The sequence below is a fragment of the Hylobates moloch genome, unplaced genomic scaffold (assembly GCF_009828535.3).
Source record: "Hylobates moloch isolate HMO894 unplaced genomic scaffold, HMol_V3 SCAFFOLD_7, whole genome shotgun sequence".
Lineage (NCBI taxonomy): Eukaryota > Metazoa > Chordata > Mammalia > Primates > Hylobatidae > Hylobates > Hylobates moloch.
Window position 1 is genome coordinate 2,694,743 of NW_026652282.1, and position 19,149 is coordinate 2,713,891.

General features: G+C 36.7%; 1 protein-coding gene across 4 annotated transcripts in view; it reads right to left on the reverse strand.

The window, feature by feature from the left end:
- NLGN4X (neuroligin 4 X-linked) overlaps positions 1-19,149 on the reverse strand; it is a 357,157-nt gene that overhangs the window by 146,394 nt on the left and 191,614 nt on the right. For 3 of the 4 annotated variants that reach the window (XM_032756537.2, XM_032756538.2, XM_032756539.2), the window contains exon 3: positions 12,402-12,554. In XM_032756537.2, coding sequence (XP_032612428.1) covers positions 12,402-12,554 — 153 coding nt within the window. Of the gene's footprint in view, positions 1-12,401; positions 12,555-15,807; positions 16,230-19,149 lie in introns of those variants that run through there. The other variant, XM_032756540.2, reaches the window with a different exon arrangement.

A 19,149-nucleotide genomic window follows, 5' to 3' on the forward strand; every position in this document is an offset into this window, starting at 1 on the left:
AATTAGATAATGGTGAAGTTATACAACTTTGTGACTATACTAAAAACGTGGAATCATAAAAAAAAAAAAAAAACTTGCACATGAACGTTCGTGGCACAATTATTGACAATATCCAGAAACTGGAAATGATCCCAATGTCTAGCAACAGATGGATGGATAAACAAAGTGTGGTATATCCATAAAATGAAATATTACTGAACCATAAAAAATAAAAGCATCCATGCATGCTACAACATGGATGAGCCTCAAAAACATTAAGGGAATGAAGTCAGACACACAAAAAAGCACGTATTATATGATTTAATTTACATGAAATGCCCCCAAAAGGCAAATCTATATAGACAGGTAGATAGTTAGTGGAAGCCTATCTCCTGGGGACCTGGGAGAGAAGAGGTATGGGATTTCTCTTTGGAATGGCGTCAATGTTCAAAAATTCGATGGTGTTGCTGGTGTCACAATGTTGTGCATATACTAAAGGCCACTGAATTGCACACTTTAAACATGTACACTGGATATAAGTTGTTTCAAATAAAGGAAGGAGACAATGAAAAATAGGAGTTGGAGATAAGCTCAACAGGTCACTTACATGGTAAGGATCACAAGAAGATTAAGAAACATGAAGATGTATCAAAAGCCATTAAAAGTATCAGAAGTGCCAAAGAAAATGCTTATGACATTTCCGTGGCCCTCAAGAGAATAGTTCTGATGAAATATGATTGAAAAGAAGGAAACTATTCATTTCTTTCAAGATGAGAAATGCTAAGCATGTTTTAAACAAAGAAGAATGAAGAAGGATGAATGCTATTCCTAAGTAATATTGTAAGTTCATTTTTAGAAGGAAAAATTAAATAGCAATGAAGGAAAAAGATACCTAGAGGTTCAGCAATATATTGAACACAGGAATTTTGGTGGGGTAGCCTCCATGTGTTCAAAAGCACAGGATGGATTTATAATAATGTGTTTATTCTACCCACCTGTTTAAGACTATAGCCAAATTATTACACAGACATTCCCGGACTTACAATGGTTTGATTTATGATTTCTGATCTTAAGATGATACAAAAATGATATTCAGTCAGTAGAAATCATATTTTGAATTTTGATGCATTCCCAAGCTAGCAATATGCAGTACCACAGTCTCTTGGGATGCCAGGCAGTGGTCTGTAGCTCCCAGTCAGCCACACAATCACAAGGGCAAATAACTGATACTCTGCAGTGTACATGAAACATTCAACACTTTATTTATAAAACAGGATTTGTGTTAGATGATGCCACCCAACTGTAGGCTAATGTAAGTGTTATAAGTATGTTCAATGTCAGCTAGGCTAAGCTATGGTGTTTGGTAGGTTAGGTGTATTGATGTATTTTCAACTAATGACATCTTAAATTTACAACGGGTTTATTGGAATATAATCCCACTGTGAATCAAGGAACGTATTTTATATATGTATACATACACATTAGTGTGTGTACATATATAGACATATATATACACACCCATATGCTCCCACACCCACATATATACACATATATAGCATATATGTGTATATATGTTTACCAAGTATCTAAGGGCAACTGGGACATCTAAACAGATACTGGAATATTTTAGGAAAGAGGCAGACACTACTTTAAATGTTACCAAATATTTCTTAAAACAAACAGGAAATAGTTTATCATTCCAAAATGTTCTCCGAACACCAGTGCAAAGCTTAGTTTTCTTGTGTACAAATCGTAGTGTTTCTGTGAGATCATGTTATGCCTGTCTACACTGAAATGATGTTTTTTTGTTGTTCTTTTTAATGTTTAAAGATGGGGTCTCACTATGTTGCCCAGGCTGCTCTTGAACTCCTAAGCTCCAAGGATCCTCAGCCTTGCGAGTAGCTGAGACTACAGGCATGCAACACTGCACCCAGTGCTGAAATGCTTATCATTATGTGTTTATCATACCTGCCTGTTTATGATTTACAATGATGTGTTGATTTTACCTACCTGTTTATGACTACAGCCCTATAACTGGACACAGCCTTCTCTCTATAACATCTGAGCCTCTAATAAATGCCACTATACTTAACACAGTGAAAATCAGTGCATATAATCTCAAATAATTAACTGAATCAACAGAGACTTTCTAGTGACTTATCTTCATAAAGGCCCTAGCTCATTGAAGCAATGTTGCGTTGAGCATTCTAAAATATTCCTGACTTTTTACACTGAAAATTAAACACTTCATTCAAAAAAGCAATTATTATTATTTCTAGTCAAAGGATAAAGTATCTTAAGAATGTGGCTGGACGTGCCAATCAGTATGTTACAATTTTATTTGAAACATATATTTATATCGCTAAATGCAGGGTGTACCTGCCATAATTTGGTTATAATTTAGTCCCTAGGAAATTTACTTTGCACCTGTATGTTTCATCCTCTAGGGTTCATTTCCATAAAGCTAATGACTTATTAATGTTGGATTGGACAAAAATAATTATACTAGAACACAACACATCTGTCTTTGTATCACGGCTATCATGCATGTACATATGTGCATATTCATGCTGCTTGTAGAACTGCCTGTGCTATTACAGGCTTGTAGGCAAATGTCAGGGGAAAAAAAGCTGCAGGCCAGAATATGTGTAGTAGTCTTACATTTTTTTAAACTTTATGGGTACATAGTAAGTGTATATAATTGTGGGGTACTTGAGATGTTTTGGTACAGGCATGCAGTGCATAATAATCACATAGTCTTTAAACATCCTGCTCAGATTGCCTTTTAGAGATTTTTCCATTATCCTACTCGAAAGGACTGATTTCCCTGAATATATGCAGATACTGACAGAATTATCACCAGAACCCTAATTCCAATGTACTTGAATTTGGCTCTCAATTTCAATGCTTCTCCCTGGAACTTTCCATCATCCCTTGGGATACTCATCATACTCTTATTTTCATTTAGAGCAAAACTTATGTCCTTCTGTCCCCAAGGAGAAAGAGGGCACGTCAACCTCATCAACTAAAAATGATCAACCTTTCACATACTGGATGAGAAGCAAAATGAAGAAAACAGGCTGAAGAGAGAAAGGGATGGTGTCTTTTAGAACTAATAATCTTAAGAGACTGTTTTGAATGTAAAACTTTCAAAGACAGAACATTTTTAAGGCATTTTCTCTGTGACTACTAACTCATGCTTAAATGACATTCTACAATCAATTAACTGGGAATTATATATTGATGGAATAGATTCTTCTGTGAGTTTTGTTTGAATATTTTGATTTCTAAATATGGTTATGCATGTAAAAATAAAATTTCAGCTTCTTTAAAGAAATCCTGAATCGTTTATAAATAGATCAAGGAGAATCTCCATAGCATGACAGATGCCAGATGATAATTTTGTGTATTTGGGATTGGAAAAAAGAAGTCTTTGAAGAGAAATCTGCACTCCCATGTTCATTGCAGCACTAATCACAACAGCTGAAATATGGAATCAACCTGAATGTCCATCATTAGATGAATGAATAAAGAAAATGGGGTTTATACACATAAGGGACTATTATTCTACCTCAAAAAAAAGGAAAGAAGTTGTGTCATTCGGGACTACATGGATGAACCAGAGGACATTATGTTAAGTGATATAAGCCAGACACAGAAAGACAAATATCACATGATCTTACTTATATGTGGAATCTAAAAAAAGTCAAGCTTACAGAAGCAGAGAGTAGAATGTTCTCTTACAGAACTTGAAGCTGGAGGTGGAGAGGAAACGGGAGATGTTGGCCAAAGGTTACAAAGTTTCAGTTGGCAGGAAAAAGTTCAAAAGATCTGTTCAATATGGCAAACAAAGTTGAATCACAAGGAATTGAATATTTGAACATCTCTAAGAAAGTAGATTTTAAGTGTTTGCACCAGAAAAAATAAGCATTTGAAGTAATGCACTTGTGAATTAGCTCGATTTAGCCATTTCTCAATGGATACATATTTCAAAACATCACTTTGTACATGATCAATATATTCAATTTTTATTTGATGATTAAATGAATACATTAGGGAAAAAAGCACAAAACAAAAAAAAATCTTTTCTACCTTGTCCCCACTCCTCCCTTGATTTTCTTTTGAGTCTTTTTTAAAAATCTGAGACAGGATTTCACTCTGTTGCTGAGACTGGAGTGCAATCACAGCACACTGCAGCCTCGAACTCCTAGGCTCAAGCAATCCTCCCGCCTCAGCTTTTCAAGTAGCTGGGACACCAGGCATACATCACCACATCTGGCTAATTTGTTCTTTTTCCTTCCTTCTTTTCTCTCTCTCTCTCTCTCTCCCTCTCCCTCCCTCTCTCTCTTTCTTTCTGAGACAGGGTCTCACTAGGTTGTCCAGGCTGATCTGGAACTCCTGGCCTCAAGGAATCCTCCCACCTCGGCCTCCCACAGTGCTGGGATTACAGGTGACAGCCACTGCACCTAGCCTTCCCCTGATTTTCCTTGCCCAATAAATACCATTCCATCTGATGTATTGCTTGTTGTTGGGTCAGCTGAGGATGAGGGAGCCTCTTTGCTCTGCTGTTCCCATCAACTATTACGTCAATGTCGCCTTCCTGGTGAGAGAGTCCTTATCACACTGCAGTCGTCCCCATCTCTGCTCCATTTGCCTCTGAGGTCCTAATGACAAAGCACTCATCCTTAATTTCCCCTGACCTTCTTCACATCCTGAATAAATCCAATGAATGCAGTGGGCATTTTGAGCCACTAGGAGGCAGAAGAGGAAAGTCCAAGCAAATGATCACTCTGAGAGCAAAAAACATGATCCTGATTTTGTTTGCCCCACCAAAGACCTGTCCACACCTATCAATCTGCAGCCACAACCACCATGGGATTACAGTGTTTCCAAGTGTGTATTCAATGCATGGAAACCTCATTATAAAGAAGATGATGATGAAAAATAAGACATTGTGTTGTGTTTTTTTGTTTGTTGTTTTTTGTTTTGCAAAGTGTCTTGGTTTTTCTTTATCTGATAATTTTTGGATTAGAGGTTGCCCTATCTTCTGCAATGTGTTCATTCTATTACTGTGTTATCTACAGCATGGACCCCTGCCAACTCCCCAGGCTGGCTTTACCGATAACATCTGCCACCCAGCCCACAAAGAATCTTATCCTAAAGGCTCCCATTCTTTCTTCCACCTTTTGCTACTTCCTGGGTTTGAATGCTCACACACCATTCATCTTGTCTCAGGATTTCACTTTCTCACGCTTCTCTCATGCTTCTTTTACATCTCTACTTTTGTTTATGTATTTCTCACTACGTACAATGCTTAACTTTCCTTTCTCCTCATTTAACTTTTTGCAGTGTTTTGTTTTAGTAATGCCTGGGTCCTGTTTTAGACAAAGAGAGGCAATTCTTCCAGTCAAAGTAGGCCATTTACAGAAATCAAATCAGGGAAAATCTGAGACATTTTGGTTAGAGGAAGAGAACAGAGGGATTCTAATGAAACCAGGAGCATAGCATCAAGGTGTGTTGATTCTCAAGAAAGGAAATTATGCTTTCTTTTTTAATATATATGCTTATGAACTTTTGACTTGATACATGTGTTCCATTTATCATTTCAAATAAAATCATTCATAAAGCATTAAAGAAAAGAAATATTGTTAGAAAAAAGAAATAAAATAGCAAATGTACCAAAAATAACTCCTCTAACTTCCAAAGGGGAGAAGAATGTACAGGTCATTTATAAGATAGCTTGACATTTTTCAGCAGATGTGCTTCAGGGAAATTATAGTGACCCATTGAACTCCCACTAATGTCAGATGCATGTCACATAAATGCACACCCATGGAATTCAGGCTGTAACTCTTGGGAAGAACATATTGGTCCTCTCTTCTAATGATTTCCAGGCTTCTTTTGTTGAGTGGAATACTACATGGCTCACACATATCACAAAAGCATAAAGGTGAGACCACTCTGGCTGATGTTGCAAGAATGCTTCAGAGCTCAGCTCACCCTCCCTCAATTTCAGAGGAAAACCCTACAAGGGAGACCAGAACAGGGAAAGTGACCACATTATTAGGCTGAGCACACGCATATGGGTTAAGTCACCCAAATTATGACTACAAATGCTGTTTCTGCTATGCATGTTGGTTGCTTTTATATCAAACCATTTCTGTCTTATATTCAGTTATGACTCCAAAGCGCCTAATAGGTTTATTCAATGAATGGTCTTAAAGAGAAAGACAACTTCAGAAGACCATGACGCAATCTACCCTAAGATGAAAATTTTCAGGATAGCTATAATATCTGAAAAATTGTAAGAAATGCACCGAAATGATCATTTGACTCAATTTATGCACACGAGACAGCAAGCCGGCAATGACATGGGAACTGGGGGTAGGACACCAAATTTCCTGATGAAACACTAGTTCTACTGCACTGAAGAGCTTTGATGTGACAAATGCCATTGTTGTGGTTAATGCCACCATCACCGTGACCCAAAGCAAACCAGTATCGATTGAATAGAAATGAATCAGCCTTCAAGGACCCACTTTGAGGAACTTAAAAATACACTGTAAGCATCTTATCACAATTGTGTATCTTGATCAGCAGTAAGAAGTTTTTGTATAATGATAAAAGCTCCATCTGATGCTAAAGTGATACTCAATTTCTTCACTCATTCTATGGTTTACTAATTCATACTTGACATTAATTAACAAGGCTGTGGATGAGTTCTGAGTGGTAAGTCAGAGCTCTGGCTTCAGTTACACCCAGGTTTCAGTCCCTGCTCTCACTGCTAGAAGGTGTGATGCCATGAGTAAATCCCATCACCTCAAAGCATTCATTTCCTCATAGGTAGGATATAAGATTAATTCTTCCAAGGGAGTTTATGAAGATTAAATGAAGTAATATCTGCCAGCCACATAGAGGCACACAATGAGTTGATGTTACATAGTTGGGACTCTTTCGAAGCAACAATTAATTTCAGCATACATGAAGCATGAAGTCATAGGATGACCAAAAAGGTGATAGTACCATGTGAGCTAAACGGAAATACATATTTAAATGGAGGCAGATGAAATCCACTGCAGGTACAGACTTGCACTTGGAGATAGCAGGAAAGGGGAAGGAGTAAATAAGTTCCAGGTGTTTCCATCAAAAAGCATGAGCAAGATGCATTCTCTTTAACATCGAAGGTCTTTGGACTATCATGAACGAAAAAAAAAAAAAAAAAAACAAAAAACAGATTGGGGAGAACTCAAGTTATACTAAAGTAAGGGGCTAAGATGGAGAAAAGAGTATTTATTGATTCAGTAATGGCCTTACAGGAATTCAGATTTATCAGATTATCCTCTGCAGTTTCTGTCTGGAGGTGAGTGTTCTGAAAGTTTATTACCTGGATTAATGTCTAATCTTCTTAGGGGTAAATGATACGTATGGATGTTGTGAGGTGAATGGGTGATAGGGCATAGGTACTCAAGTGGGTAGGTGAGACCAGGCAAATGCCCTGGCATGTACAGCTCAGCAAGGATTTTGCTGGCTTCTGAGCAGATAGGAACACCATACACCCTGGCAATGACTGATCTGAGAGGCATTGGTGAACTTCAGGTTTTCCAAATTCTTGAATATATATGTCAGAGATGTTTGAACCAGAGCATCTCCATCTTGAATAAGGGCTGGGTAACGTAAGGCTGGGTGGAACCTACTGGGCTGCATTCCCAAGAGGTTAGGCATTCTTAGCCACAGGATGAGACAGGAGGTCAGCACAAGACACAGGTCACAAAGACCTTGCTGATAAAAGGATGCACTAAAAAAAAAAAACAGCCAAAATCCACCAAAACCAAGATGGCAACTAGAGTGACCTCTGGTCGTCCTCACTACTCATTATATGCTAATTATAATGCATTAGCATGCTAAAAGACCCTTCCACAAGCACCATGACAGCTTACAAATGCCATGGCAATGTCAGGAAGTTACCCTATATGGTCTAAAAGGGGGAGGAACCCTTAGTTCCAACAATTGCCACCCCTTTACTGGAAATCCCATGAATAATCAGCCCTTGCTTAGCATATAATCAAGAAATAATCATAAAAATAGCCAACCAGCAGCCCTCGGGCTGCTCTGCTTATGGAGCAGTGATTCTTTATTCCTTTACTTTCCTAATAAACTTACTTTCACTTTACGGATTTGCCTCCAATTCCTTCTTGCACGAGACCCAAGAACCCTCTTAGGGTCTGGATTAGGATCCCTTTCTGGTAACATATACACCTTCCTAGTGACAAGGGTGTACAGCAGAACACATAGAAAATCTGTTTATAGAAGTACAGCTTCTTTAAAAACAAACTGAACACCAATTCAATCAGAAGACACTTCATGTAGATATAAATAATTACTTTATAGCTATGATGATACATCTCAATTTGCCTGGGACAATCCCAGTTTATTCATAGCACATGAGCAGCTCCCAAACATGTCCTGGATTGGATCATAAATTATATGGCCAATGGCTAGCAAGATTGTGTAGCACAGTTCTGATTATTTAAAAAAAAAAATAGCAAACATGATGATCTTCTATTTAATGTCTAGAAGTGTCTTGTAATGGTTTTTTTAAATTAACATGGTTCAGTCTGGATGCCAATATTTGATAGATATTAGCCATTACAGATTGGGTCAGCTATAGTTCTTACTGTGGATAAACAGTAGTATTAATACAATGCATAATGGTATTAATAACACTAGAAATTGTAGTGTGACTGGGTATAATGGTTGCTGCTGAGAGCCTATGAAACTTCATCTACATGAGTCCATTAAACCTTTTTTAAAAGGTTATTTTTTGGCCAGGCACAGTAGCTCACGCTGGTAATCCCAGCACTTTGGGAGGCCAAGGCGGGTGGATCTCCTGAGGTCAGGAGTTTGAGACCAGCCTGGCCAAAATGGCAAAACCCCGTCTCTACTAAAAATACAAAAATTAGCGGGGCGTGGTGGCAGGCGCCTGTATTCCCAGCTACTGCGGAGGCTGAGGCAGGAGAAGCGCTTGGACCGGGGAGGCAGAGGTTGCAGTGAGCCGAGATCATGCCACTGCACTCCAGCCTGGGCAATAAAAGCGAGACTCCATCTCAAAAAAAAAAAAAAAAAAAGGAAAAAGAAAAAAGTTATTTTTTTATTGACAAGCAGATTACATATTAATAAGGTAAAGCGTGGTATTTTGAATCATGGAACTTTTATACTGTACAACAACCTTGCAAGGGAGAGACCACTGCCTTCTACATCTAAGGAAAGAGTCTGAGGAAACACTAGCTGACTTCCTCAAGGTGGAGGTAAAGGGAAGTTGTTAGCTCCTGTCTGTCTCCGGCTGCAATCTACATTCTTTCCAATGTCAGCATTCCGCTTCCATTATAGGCATGTTTCATCTTTTTAATCCTCTCTTTTGCGTAACAGAAAATAGCATTTGTTACTCCATTAAAAAAAAATCTTAAAACAATATTTTTCCATTCCTCAGGTAGGAAGATAACATTTATGCATTTATGACTTTTATTGGAAGAAAAAGAACTCAAAGAATATTTCAACTTTTTGCCTACAATTTTATCTACTTGTATGAAATGCACTCACTGAAATGATCATTGCAGCGCCTGCTGTGTATTTTATTCGATCATCTTTTTAAATATCTGGATGCCAAAGGTTTAAAAACATTTTTTCAAGACCGATAATAGGAGTTTCCTACAAGCAAAAAGTAAATGCCGCCTAGCTGTTTTCAAGAGGACAATAGTAAATGCAAGATCCATGATAAAAACCAACGCAGTCACATTTTAAAGTCCCTATCGTCCTGTAAAATCGGCAAACTTGGCACATTTCATTCCATCAAATGAAAGGGGGTCTGTAGTGTGCTTGGCTGTTCCACACTAGCTCATTGGAGGAATGTAAATAGACCGGCATAGAGATGCTAAATCGCTTCTTTTATTTCTTCCCCACCAATTTTACAGCTCTCTGTTATCTTATGACTTTTAAAAACTCTCCATAACAAAAAGTAGACACAATTTTTCAATTAGTTTTTTTTTTTCCTCTAAAAAAAGTGTGTATAATTTCCAGGCTAATTTGCAAGATGTGCAATTGATTCACAAAGGGACAAAACTGATAAAATAAAATCACAGAGTTGCTTGATACAACCGGGCTTTAGGGGGAAAAGAAGATCAATTTCTTTTGAAACTCTATCTTATCAGACACATCAATTCATCACGCATGCAACAGAATATTCTGTGATTCCAGCAAAGCAAGAATTTTCTTGATGCCCACTGCTTCCTTCAGAAAAGCATGCCCACGCTTTCTTCCGTGTGGCCGTGCTACAGGCAGTGCACACACTGCTCCCTTTGAAGAGGGCCTGTGCAGTGCCCTCACACGTACTTTCCTCCTTCCACCTCTTTGTCAGAATGGACCTTTTGTAAAACATCAAGAAGCACAATTTCCTGTTTCCAACAGTAGTAGCCAAAGCAACTATCCAGCGCCTCTGAAAAATATTCAGTGAAGCGTGCAATTATCGCTATGCAAAAGTTCAGAGACATTATTCCACCATGATGTGGCTCACAGAAAACTACAAAAAATATAGGAAATAAAGCCAACGACATAATAAGTTTTTTGATACTAAAAGGTTTTTTGGTGGTGTTTATTTTCTTTAATGCAGAAACCAACCTGGAATTTTGAGTTCTTTATCAATGTTTCAAAAGATACAACTTTAGCAACACCTGTGACTGATTTGCATTTCAAAGCAAGAAATGCATTTCTCTTAGGGTTTCTTACACCACCTCTTAGGGTTTCTCAGCAATTCACCACCTCTTAAGGCTTCTTTACAGGTTCATGTTTTCACACAGGAAAAAAAAAAAACCCACTCAAAATGAAATGAAGTCATCTGATTGAAAAGAAAATATTCTTGGCAATATTTGAAGAAAACATTTTCAGCCATATTTCTTGTTTGACATACCTCCTTTAGTCCATTTTATTTTGCTTTTTACTTTAATTATTATTATTATTAGAGAAAATCTCACTCGGTTCCCAGGCGGGAGCAAGGGGTATCTCTGTTCATTCAACTCTCGAGTCTGCCTCAGCCTCCTGAGTAACTGGGATTACAGGCGTCTGCCATCAGGCTCAGTTAATTTTTGTATTTTTAGTAGAGACAGGGTTTCACCAGTTTGGCCAGGCTGTTTTCTAACTCCTTACCTCAAGTGATCTGCCTGCCTGGGCCTCCCAAAGTGCTGGGATTATAGGCGAGAGCCACCATGCCTGGCCTCCATTTTGTTTTGTATTTCATATTGTATCATAATCACACTGCAACCAATATACACATCTCTCTCATGGCTAACTTGTTAAAAATTTTATTTTCTACACCACTTTAATGCATTTTTGCCTGGAAAACAAATGTTTTACATAGGTCTTAGGAATATTATTCACAAACTAACCAACACCAGGAAAGGCCATCTCAGAAGGTACTGAAATCTGACCCTGAAGATATATAATTTTCCTACCTACAATTAGAAGAAGATGAATGATGGCCGGGCGTGGTGGCTCACGCCTGTAATCCCAGCACTTTGGAAGGCCGAGGCAGGTGGATCACAAGGTCAGGAGTTTGAGACCAGCCTGGCCAATATGGTGAAACCCTGTCTCTATTAAAAACACAAAAGTTAGCTGGGTGTGGTGGCATGCGCCTGTAGTCCCAGCTACTTGGGAGGCTGAGGCAGAAGAATCACTTGAACCCAGGAGGCAGAGGTTGTAGTGAGCCAAGATCGCACCACTGCACTCCAGCCTGGGCGACAGAGTGAGATTCCATCTCAAAGAAAAAAAAAAAAAGAAAGAAAGAAAAGAAATGAAACATTAAAACAAGGAGGAACTAAACTTGAATTTCCATGTATTTAGCCTTTAATAGTAGATCATCAATGGAACAAAAGTCAACTAACAGCTAAGTTTCCTTGCATGCAAATGCAATGGAACCAAAACAACAAATCTTCCAAAGTCTCAACATAATCAGTTAGAGAATTGGATAAAATCTTTTCCTCCACACAATATACTGATTCATACAATGACACAATCAGAAAAGAAAGCTAAGATCTACGGCCATTCCCAACTATAATATCACCAAATACGTGTTCATTGTACAGGTCTATGTAGACAAACATACATTCATTGAACTCCAAGGAAGAAACATGCTATAAATAAAATTTCATTTCATCTTGAAGATCTTAAAGTCTGCATTGGTTTGAGAAGGGATTCATGACCATGTTGCACGAAGGTAGTAAAAGGAATAAACATATCTGATCACATAAATACCATGAAGTGGAATTAACCAGGAACTGGAATAACAGGATTCAAATCCACGAGCCCCGTCAAAACAAGAAGTGGACTTTTCATGTTTCCTCTTGCTCAGTCATTCATATGATGAAATCACTTACCTAGTATTCCCAGACGGTAGTTAATGGTGATCACGATGACGTTTCCGTAGCTGGCCAAAATGCTGCCGTCAATCATGTTGCCGGTGCCCTCCATGTAAGATCCCCCATGAATATAGACCATAACGGGCTTCTTACTGTTCTGATCATGAATATCTGGGAAAAAAAACCAAGTAAGGAAACACAATAAAGAATCACACCGACTCACCAATGCTAAATTAAGAAAAAAGGAGATTCACTGATTTCCCTATTTTGACTTGAATTAAGCACATTTATTTTTATGGATGATAAGATCCTTGATAAGAGTTTCTAAGGAAAATGATCAATGCTATTACATTTTCTATTTATGGAAATGGTATTTTAAGAAGCATACAGACATTTAGCATACTCTGCTCATGTAAGCTTCTATAGATATCTAAAGCACTAAAAGAAATGGTTTTAGGTAAAGTACACATTTCCTAAATTTTGCTCCAACCCTAAAATGTGATTTAAATTGAATAAACACATGGGACCCTTGACAAAATATATTTTATCTTCTAATTAAGTATAAAATCAACTTCAAAATTATAATTAGTTTTAATATAGTTGCATCTTAATTCGCAGGTGAGTGTACAGATTCATCTTCAATTTAACAATAAAAACATAAAAGTAGTAGTGAAGCTATAAACTATCAATAAGGGACAGATAATGACAAGAAAGCAAAATCAACAGTTAAAAATTATTAACTGAACAGAAATAGGGAAAAAAAAGAAAAGATGTCCAAGCAAATGTCTTTGTTCCAGTGATTACAGTAACATACTAACATACTTAGGTGACAAAAATAAAAGAGATGTAATAAAAAATGGCAAAAGAATCCAAACTATTTAAATGCTTTAAATTTTCACAGGGAATATAAACTCCCATTGTGACTTGCAACCAATGATTCCTCTTAGTAATTTACTTTATTATTTAAATTAACAATGACGTAAAAACAATGATCGGTGATGATAGAAAGTTGGAGACCATCTGTAGGGCCTGCTTTGTGAAAAGACCTGTTTCATAACATCAATCAGCCATTAGGGCTGCATTTAATCTTTAGAAGACTGACCTCACGTATAAATATTTCTAGATACAGCTATGTGTGTGTGTGTGTGTGTGCGTGTGTGTACAAACAATTTAAATATCTTTGTTACTAAAAGAAAACTCAAGTATTTATGCATATTTATTTTCAACTTTTTCATCAATAAAGTTTTTTTTTTTCCTCATAATTCACAGGGACACTTGAAATACCAGAAAGGAATTCTGAGGATATGAATTACCATCGTTTGGATGGTGGCTCCAATTTGAATGAATTATGATCACAATTTTACTGGGTGCATACAGAAGACACGACATACCCATTGGTCACAGTAAAGCACACAAAAGAGTGTCAAGTTACCCAAGTATTTATTTGCAGGTATTTAATCCACAGCAGAAAAGTGTCTTTTGTTTTCTCATATAAAATTCAAATATGAAGTAAAAATCTTCTATTAATCATTTATTCATCATACACTATGGGAAATGTCTTCTGCTACATGAGTAAGAAATGGCTTTTCCCATGATCCACTGCTTCTTTCTGGTTCCTAATTTGCTGTTTTTGGCCTCATTTCTTTTACCATTACCAGCGGTTGGCTAGTAAATTGTGGAAAAAAGAGTAAGTAGAGATTTTGAAGGGCTGCTTTAAAGTGCTCCCTTGGAAAATATGTGAGATTAACATCTCTTACCTTTCATAAAATATAGAACAAGACTCTGTTGAACTTGTGGAAGTAATAACCAGTTGTCATACTAATGCAGTCAAAAAATCATAACTTAACAATATTAAATGAAAATTAGATGGCATTTTAATGGTAATAAAGATTCACTGGGAACACTGTGAAAACAGATCCTAATTATCAAGAGGAAATGTATTAAAAAGAGAAGGCCAAACAGGATACAAATTAGAGCAGTATAAGGTATGAGACAAAAGTTTATTTCGTTTTTATGTATTTGCTCAATACTGATAAAATGTCAGGCATTCAGAAGCCCTTATCAAAGAAGGGGCTACCTGAAGCAGGTGTAGATTTTGATCTTCTACGGCCATCAGAATTGAGATCTCTCAGAGAGCTACTTGAGACAGTGACAGCCCTATGAGCTCAGTAAAAATAATAATATTCAAAATATTAAGGGAAGACTGGGCACGGAAAGGGTGTTGGCAAGATTTCTTTTCTTGGAGAACAGTTGATTTATGAAGGTAAGCAAGGAGGGGAGCAACTACAAGAATTGGTCAAAATACCCTGTCATGGACGTTGGGCTTGAGCAGCAAGGATAATTCAGGACTCAGTTTTGGGGTTTAAATTGCCTTTCAGACAGAGACCCAAAGGTCCAGCCAGGGCCTTAATGGAGTTCCATGCATTTTGCTACCCAGATGGGAAAAATGTGCTTTTAGCTAATACGATAGAGCCTTACCGATGAAGAAGGGCTTGCTTGAGTACTTTTTTTGTTGCTTCTCCTCTTTAAAAAAAAAATCATTTCTCATACAGAAAGGGCAGAAAAACAGTGTGTGAGTTGTCTGCATGAGTACCTCAGACCCACCATCTTTTAAAAAAAAATCCTTTCACTTCTGGTAGATAATGTGTTGAGCAATTTGGTAGCCTTAAGAAGAAACTTCACAGCAACAAAACATTTTAAGGAGAAAAACGTTTTCAAAAAAGCCATGGTGTGAAAAGAAAGATGAACATAGCTAGCTTTTTGTCCTTTTTCAGTTCTGAGATACTCTTAACCTCCCCCCCGCCCCCGCTTAAATGCTGTAAAAGGCAGTCCTGAATGTATCAGGGCTTGATAACAAAAGCATCTCGTTAAAACACTTTTTGGTGTACTTCACTGTGAGCAGATTATCAGAAATCTATGTTGGAATCAATATGTTTGTGAAGAAAAAAACAAACTGATATTTCAGCCCCCCCTCCAAAAAAAAATTCTTCTAAGGTGCTGTAGAGTTTTGTAGTTTATAAAAATAATTAAGAAGACCAAAGCTCCAAAGTAGTATATTAACTTACAAAATAACATTTGGAAGGGAGAAAATAGACTATACATGCATGTTTTAAAATTTCATTTTCTCTTCTTGTGACCAAGCCAAAAAAAAAAAAGATGGGCTTCTCTGTAAACAGTAGTTCATTACTCTTTTCATGTTTAGAAACAATGTTTATATTTCTCACAGTGATTTGTTTCCTGTACATGGTAACTCGGATTAAAAATGACAGTGGTTTCTATACAAGAAGAAAATAATTAAAGAAGCACACCAAAGTGTACTAGTTTTAAATAAGGGGAGAAAAAACAGACTGAAATGAAAAAAAAAGAGAGATAGATAGATATAAAATCATGCATCAGGGTTGAGCTTTGAAAAAACAAAAAATACCTTCATCTTCACCACGGTCATTACTGGTTATATCATCTGCGTTTTTCTTTGTGTTGGCTCCTGGGGTCATATTGAGAAGGAAAATAAAGGGAAAAAAGAGAATTCAAAAACAACAGGTTTTCAAAAAATTCAGAAAAGAGAGAGATGCTACCCAGTAAAAGAAAAAAAAAAAAAGAATGTAACACAAAAAGTTGAAATCTGTTACATTTGGATTTCAAAAAAATGAGATAGGGAAATGCAAAATGCATATAAACATAAAGATGTCAAGAAGAACAAATTCAAAATGTTACTTGCAAAAAATATTAGATATCCTGTGAATATGCAGCTGGGGGTTAAAATGATGCTACTGCAAAAAAAAAATGCTAACGTGAGTTGTTTTAAAAAAAAAGAGAGAAAATTAAATTATTAGAAAAGATACTTCCCACATTCTTTAAAGAAATGCTTATGGTGTATTCAACGGTCCTCTGATGTTAACATGTTATAATTTAAATAAATTTTTGAAATGTTACTGATACATTATGGTTAGAAATTTTCATAAAGCAAGCAAAAACACACACAGTAAACATGGAAGGACTTTAATCAAAATATATAACTGACATTAATTTCATGCATTAAAAACTTATAAACATGCAATCTCAAAAAGTCAGAATTGTGACTAATTTAAATCACTAAGATTTACCTCTACTCTGTGTTTAGAGAAGCACTACCCATTATTCACTCGTTTCCTTCTATTAAAATCTACTACATGCAATAAATATTTAAGTCAGGACAAAACATTACAGACCATGTCCTATGTGTTTAAAATAGTTATTAAATATCATTTGAAAGTTATGTCCTCTGTGTGTAAAATAGCTATTAAATATCATTTGAAGATCATGTCCTCTGTGTTTAAAATAGTCATTAAATATCATTTGAAAGTTGCTGGTACATGAATTTGTTGAAGAAAATAAAAATCGAAGTCATCTACCTTGATCACCTCAATAAGATCTGCACAGTAATTTTAATATAGGCAAAATGCAGGAAGAGGCCCTTAAGGATAGCAAAAACTAGATTATGCTCTTAGTGCACACAGCACCATTTTGGTTTTTATAGTTTCCACATTTAAAAGGTGTGAACATTTAATTTTGCTTGAATTAATTAATCGGCTCCATTGCTTCCTTCTCATAGACAGATGCAGCCCATATGTGCCTATCCCACTATCAATAACTTTAACTGCGTCAATCAATTAAGACAGTCTTTGCCTTCCTATTGGGTTCTAGGATAAGTGGATTAAGGCAGAGGGAAAATATTGTCATCTCCAACACTTGCGAATGGAAAACACTCCTCTGTTCTACATAACTCAGAAGGGCTTAAATATATTTTGAAACCAAGACTTGATAATGCTGTTTCCATACATCAAACAAAAGTCAAATAATGTCCATTTCATGGGGGCTTAATACCTTCTAAAACCAGACCTGGGTGGGTGCGTGGGTGTGATAGCTTTGCTGATCCACTTTCTGTCTTTATAAGATTTGCCTTCTCTAGGCATTTCATATAAATGAACTCATATAGTATGTGGTATTTTGTGTCTGGTTTCTTTTACATAGCATATGTTTTCAATGTCCTTCCATACTGTAGCATGCATCAATACTTCATTCCTTTTTATGGCTAAATTATCTTCCATTGCATGGGTATACCACATCTTTTAAATCCATTTATTTGTTGAGTGACATCTGGTTTATTTCTACTTGTTGATTATTATTAATAAAGCTGCTATGAACATTTGTGTACTATTTTTTGCATGGATATATGTTTTCATCTCTATTGCATAGATACCTAGGGGTGAAATTGCTGTTTCATAAGGCAAATTTATGCTTAATGTTTTAATAAACTGACAGACTGTTTTCCAAATCAGCTGCAATATCTGGCATTCTCACCAACGGTGGTATAAAGGGTCTCTATTTCTCTATTACCTAGCCAACACTTGCTAATATCTTTTTTTGTTATAACCATACTAATGGATGTGAAATGGCGTCTCATCGTAGGTTTTTTTGTTTTGTTTTGTTTTGTTTTTTTTCAAAGTCTTGCTCTGTTGCCCAGGCTGGAGTGCAGTGGTACGATCTCAGCTCACGACAACCTCCACCTCCTGGGTTTAAGCAATTCTTGTGCCTCAGCCTCTCAAGTAGCTGGGACTACAGGCATGCACCACTATTCCTCGTTAATTTTTGTATTTTTAGTAGACATGGGCCTTGCCCTGTTGGCCAGGTTGGTCTTGAACTCCTGCCTCAAGCAATCCACTCATCTTGGCCTCCTAAAGTGCTGGGATTACAAGCATGAGCCACTGCACCTGGCCTCATTGTAGTTTTCATTTGCATTTAGCTAATGTTTAGTAACTAATGATATTAAATATCTTCTCATGTACACTCTCTTTGCAAAAATGTCTATTATTTTTGCCCATTAAAAAATAATTTCTTTCCTTATTACTGAATAGTACGTGGTTTGTTTACATATTTTCTAGATAAAAGTCTTTTATCGGGAATATGGTTGGCAAATCTTCTCTCCCAGTTTATGGCTTGTCTTTTGGTTTTCTCAACAAATAGCACTTTATGTTCTCAATAGTGCCTTTTGAAGTGCAAAAGTTTTTAATTTTGATGAGTTTCAGTTGATCAATTCTTTTCTTTTAAGGATTGTACTTTTGAGGTCATATTTATGAAATCTTCCCCAGTCCATGGCCCTGAAGACCTTCTCCTGTGTGATTGAAGTTTCCTAAAAGTTTAAGAGTTTTAATTCTTATATTTCCACCTGTCATTCATTTTGAGTTAATTTTTGGGTATAATAAGAGGTAAGAGTTGAAATTGATCTTTTTACATATGAATATCCAATTGTCTCAGCACCATTTGTTGAAAAGACTATCCTTGCCTCCTTTAATTGTTTTAGCACCATTGCTAAAAATCTATTGACTACAAATTGAAGGATTTATTTCTAAACCCTTATAATTGACGCTTGAACAACACAGGTCTGAACTGTGCAGATCCTCTCATATGTGGATTTTCTTCTGCCTCTGCCACCCCTGAGACTGCAAGACCAACCTCTCCTCTCCCTCCTCCTCCTCAGCCTATTCAACCTGAAGATGAGGATGAAGATCTTTAAGAAGATCCACTTCTATTTAATGAGTGGTAAATATATGTTCTCTTCCTTATGATTTTCTCAATGGTATTTTCTTTTCTCTTAGTTTATTGTGAGAATACAGTGTATTGTATATATAACATACAAAAGATGTGATAGTTAGCTGTTTATGTTATTGGTAAGGCTTCCAGTCAACAGTAGACTATTGGTTGCTAAGTGTTGGGGGGGGGGGGGGGG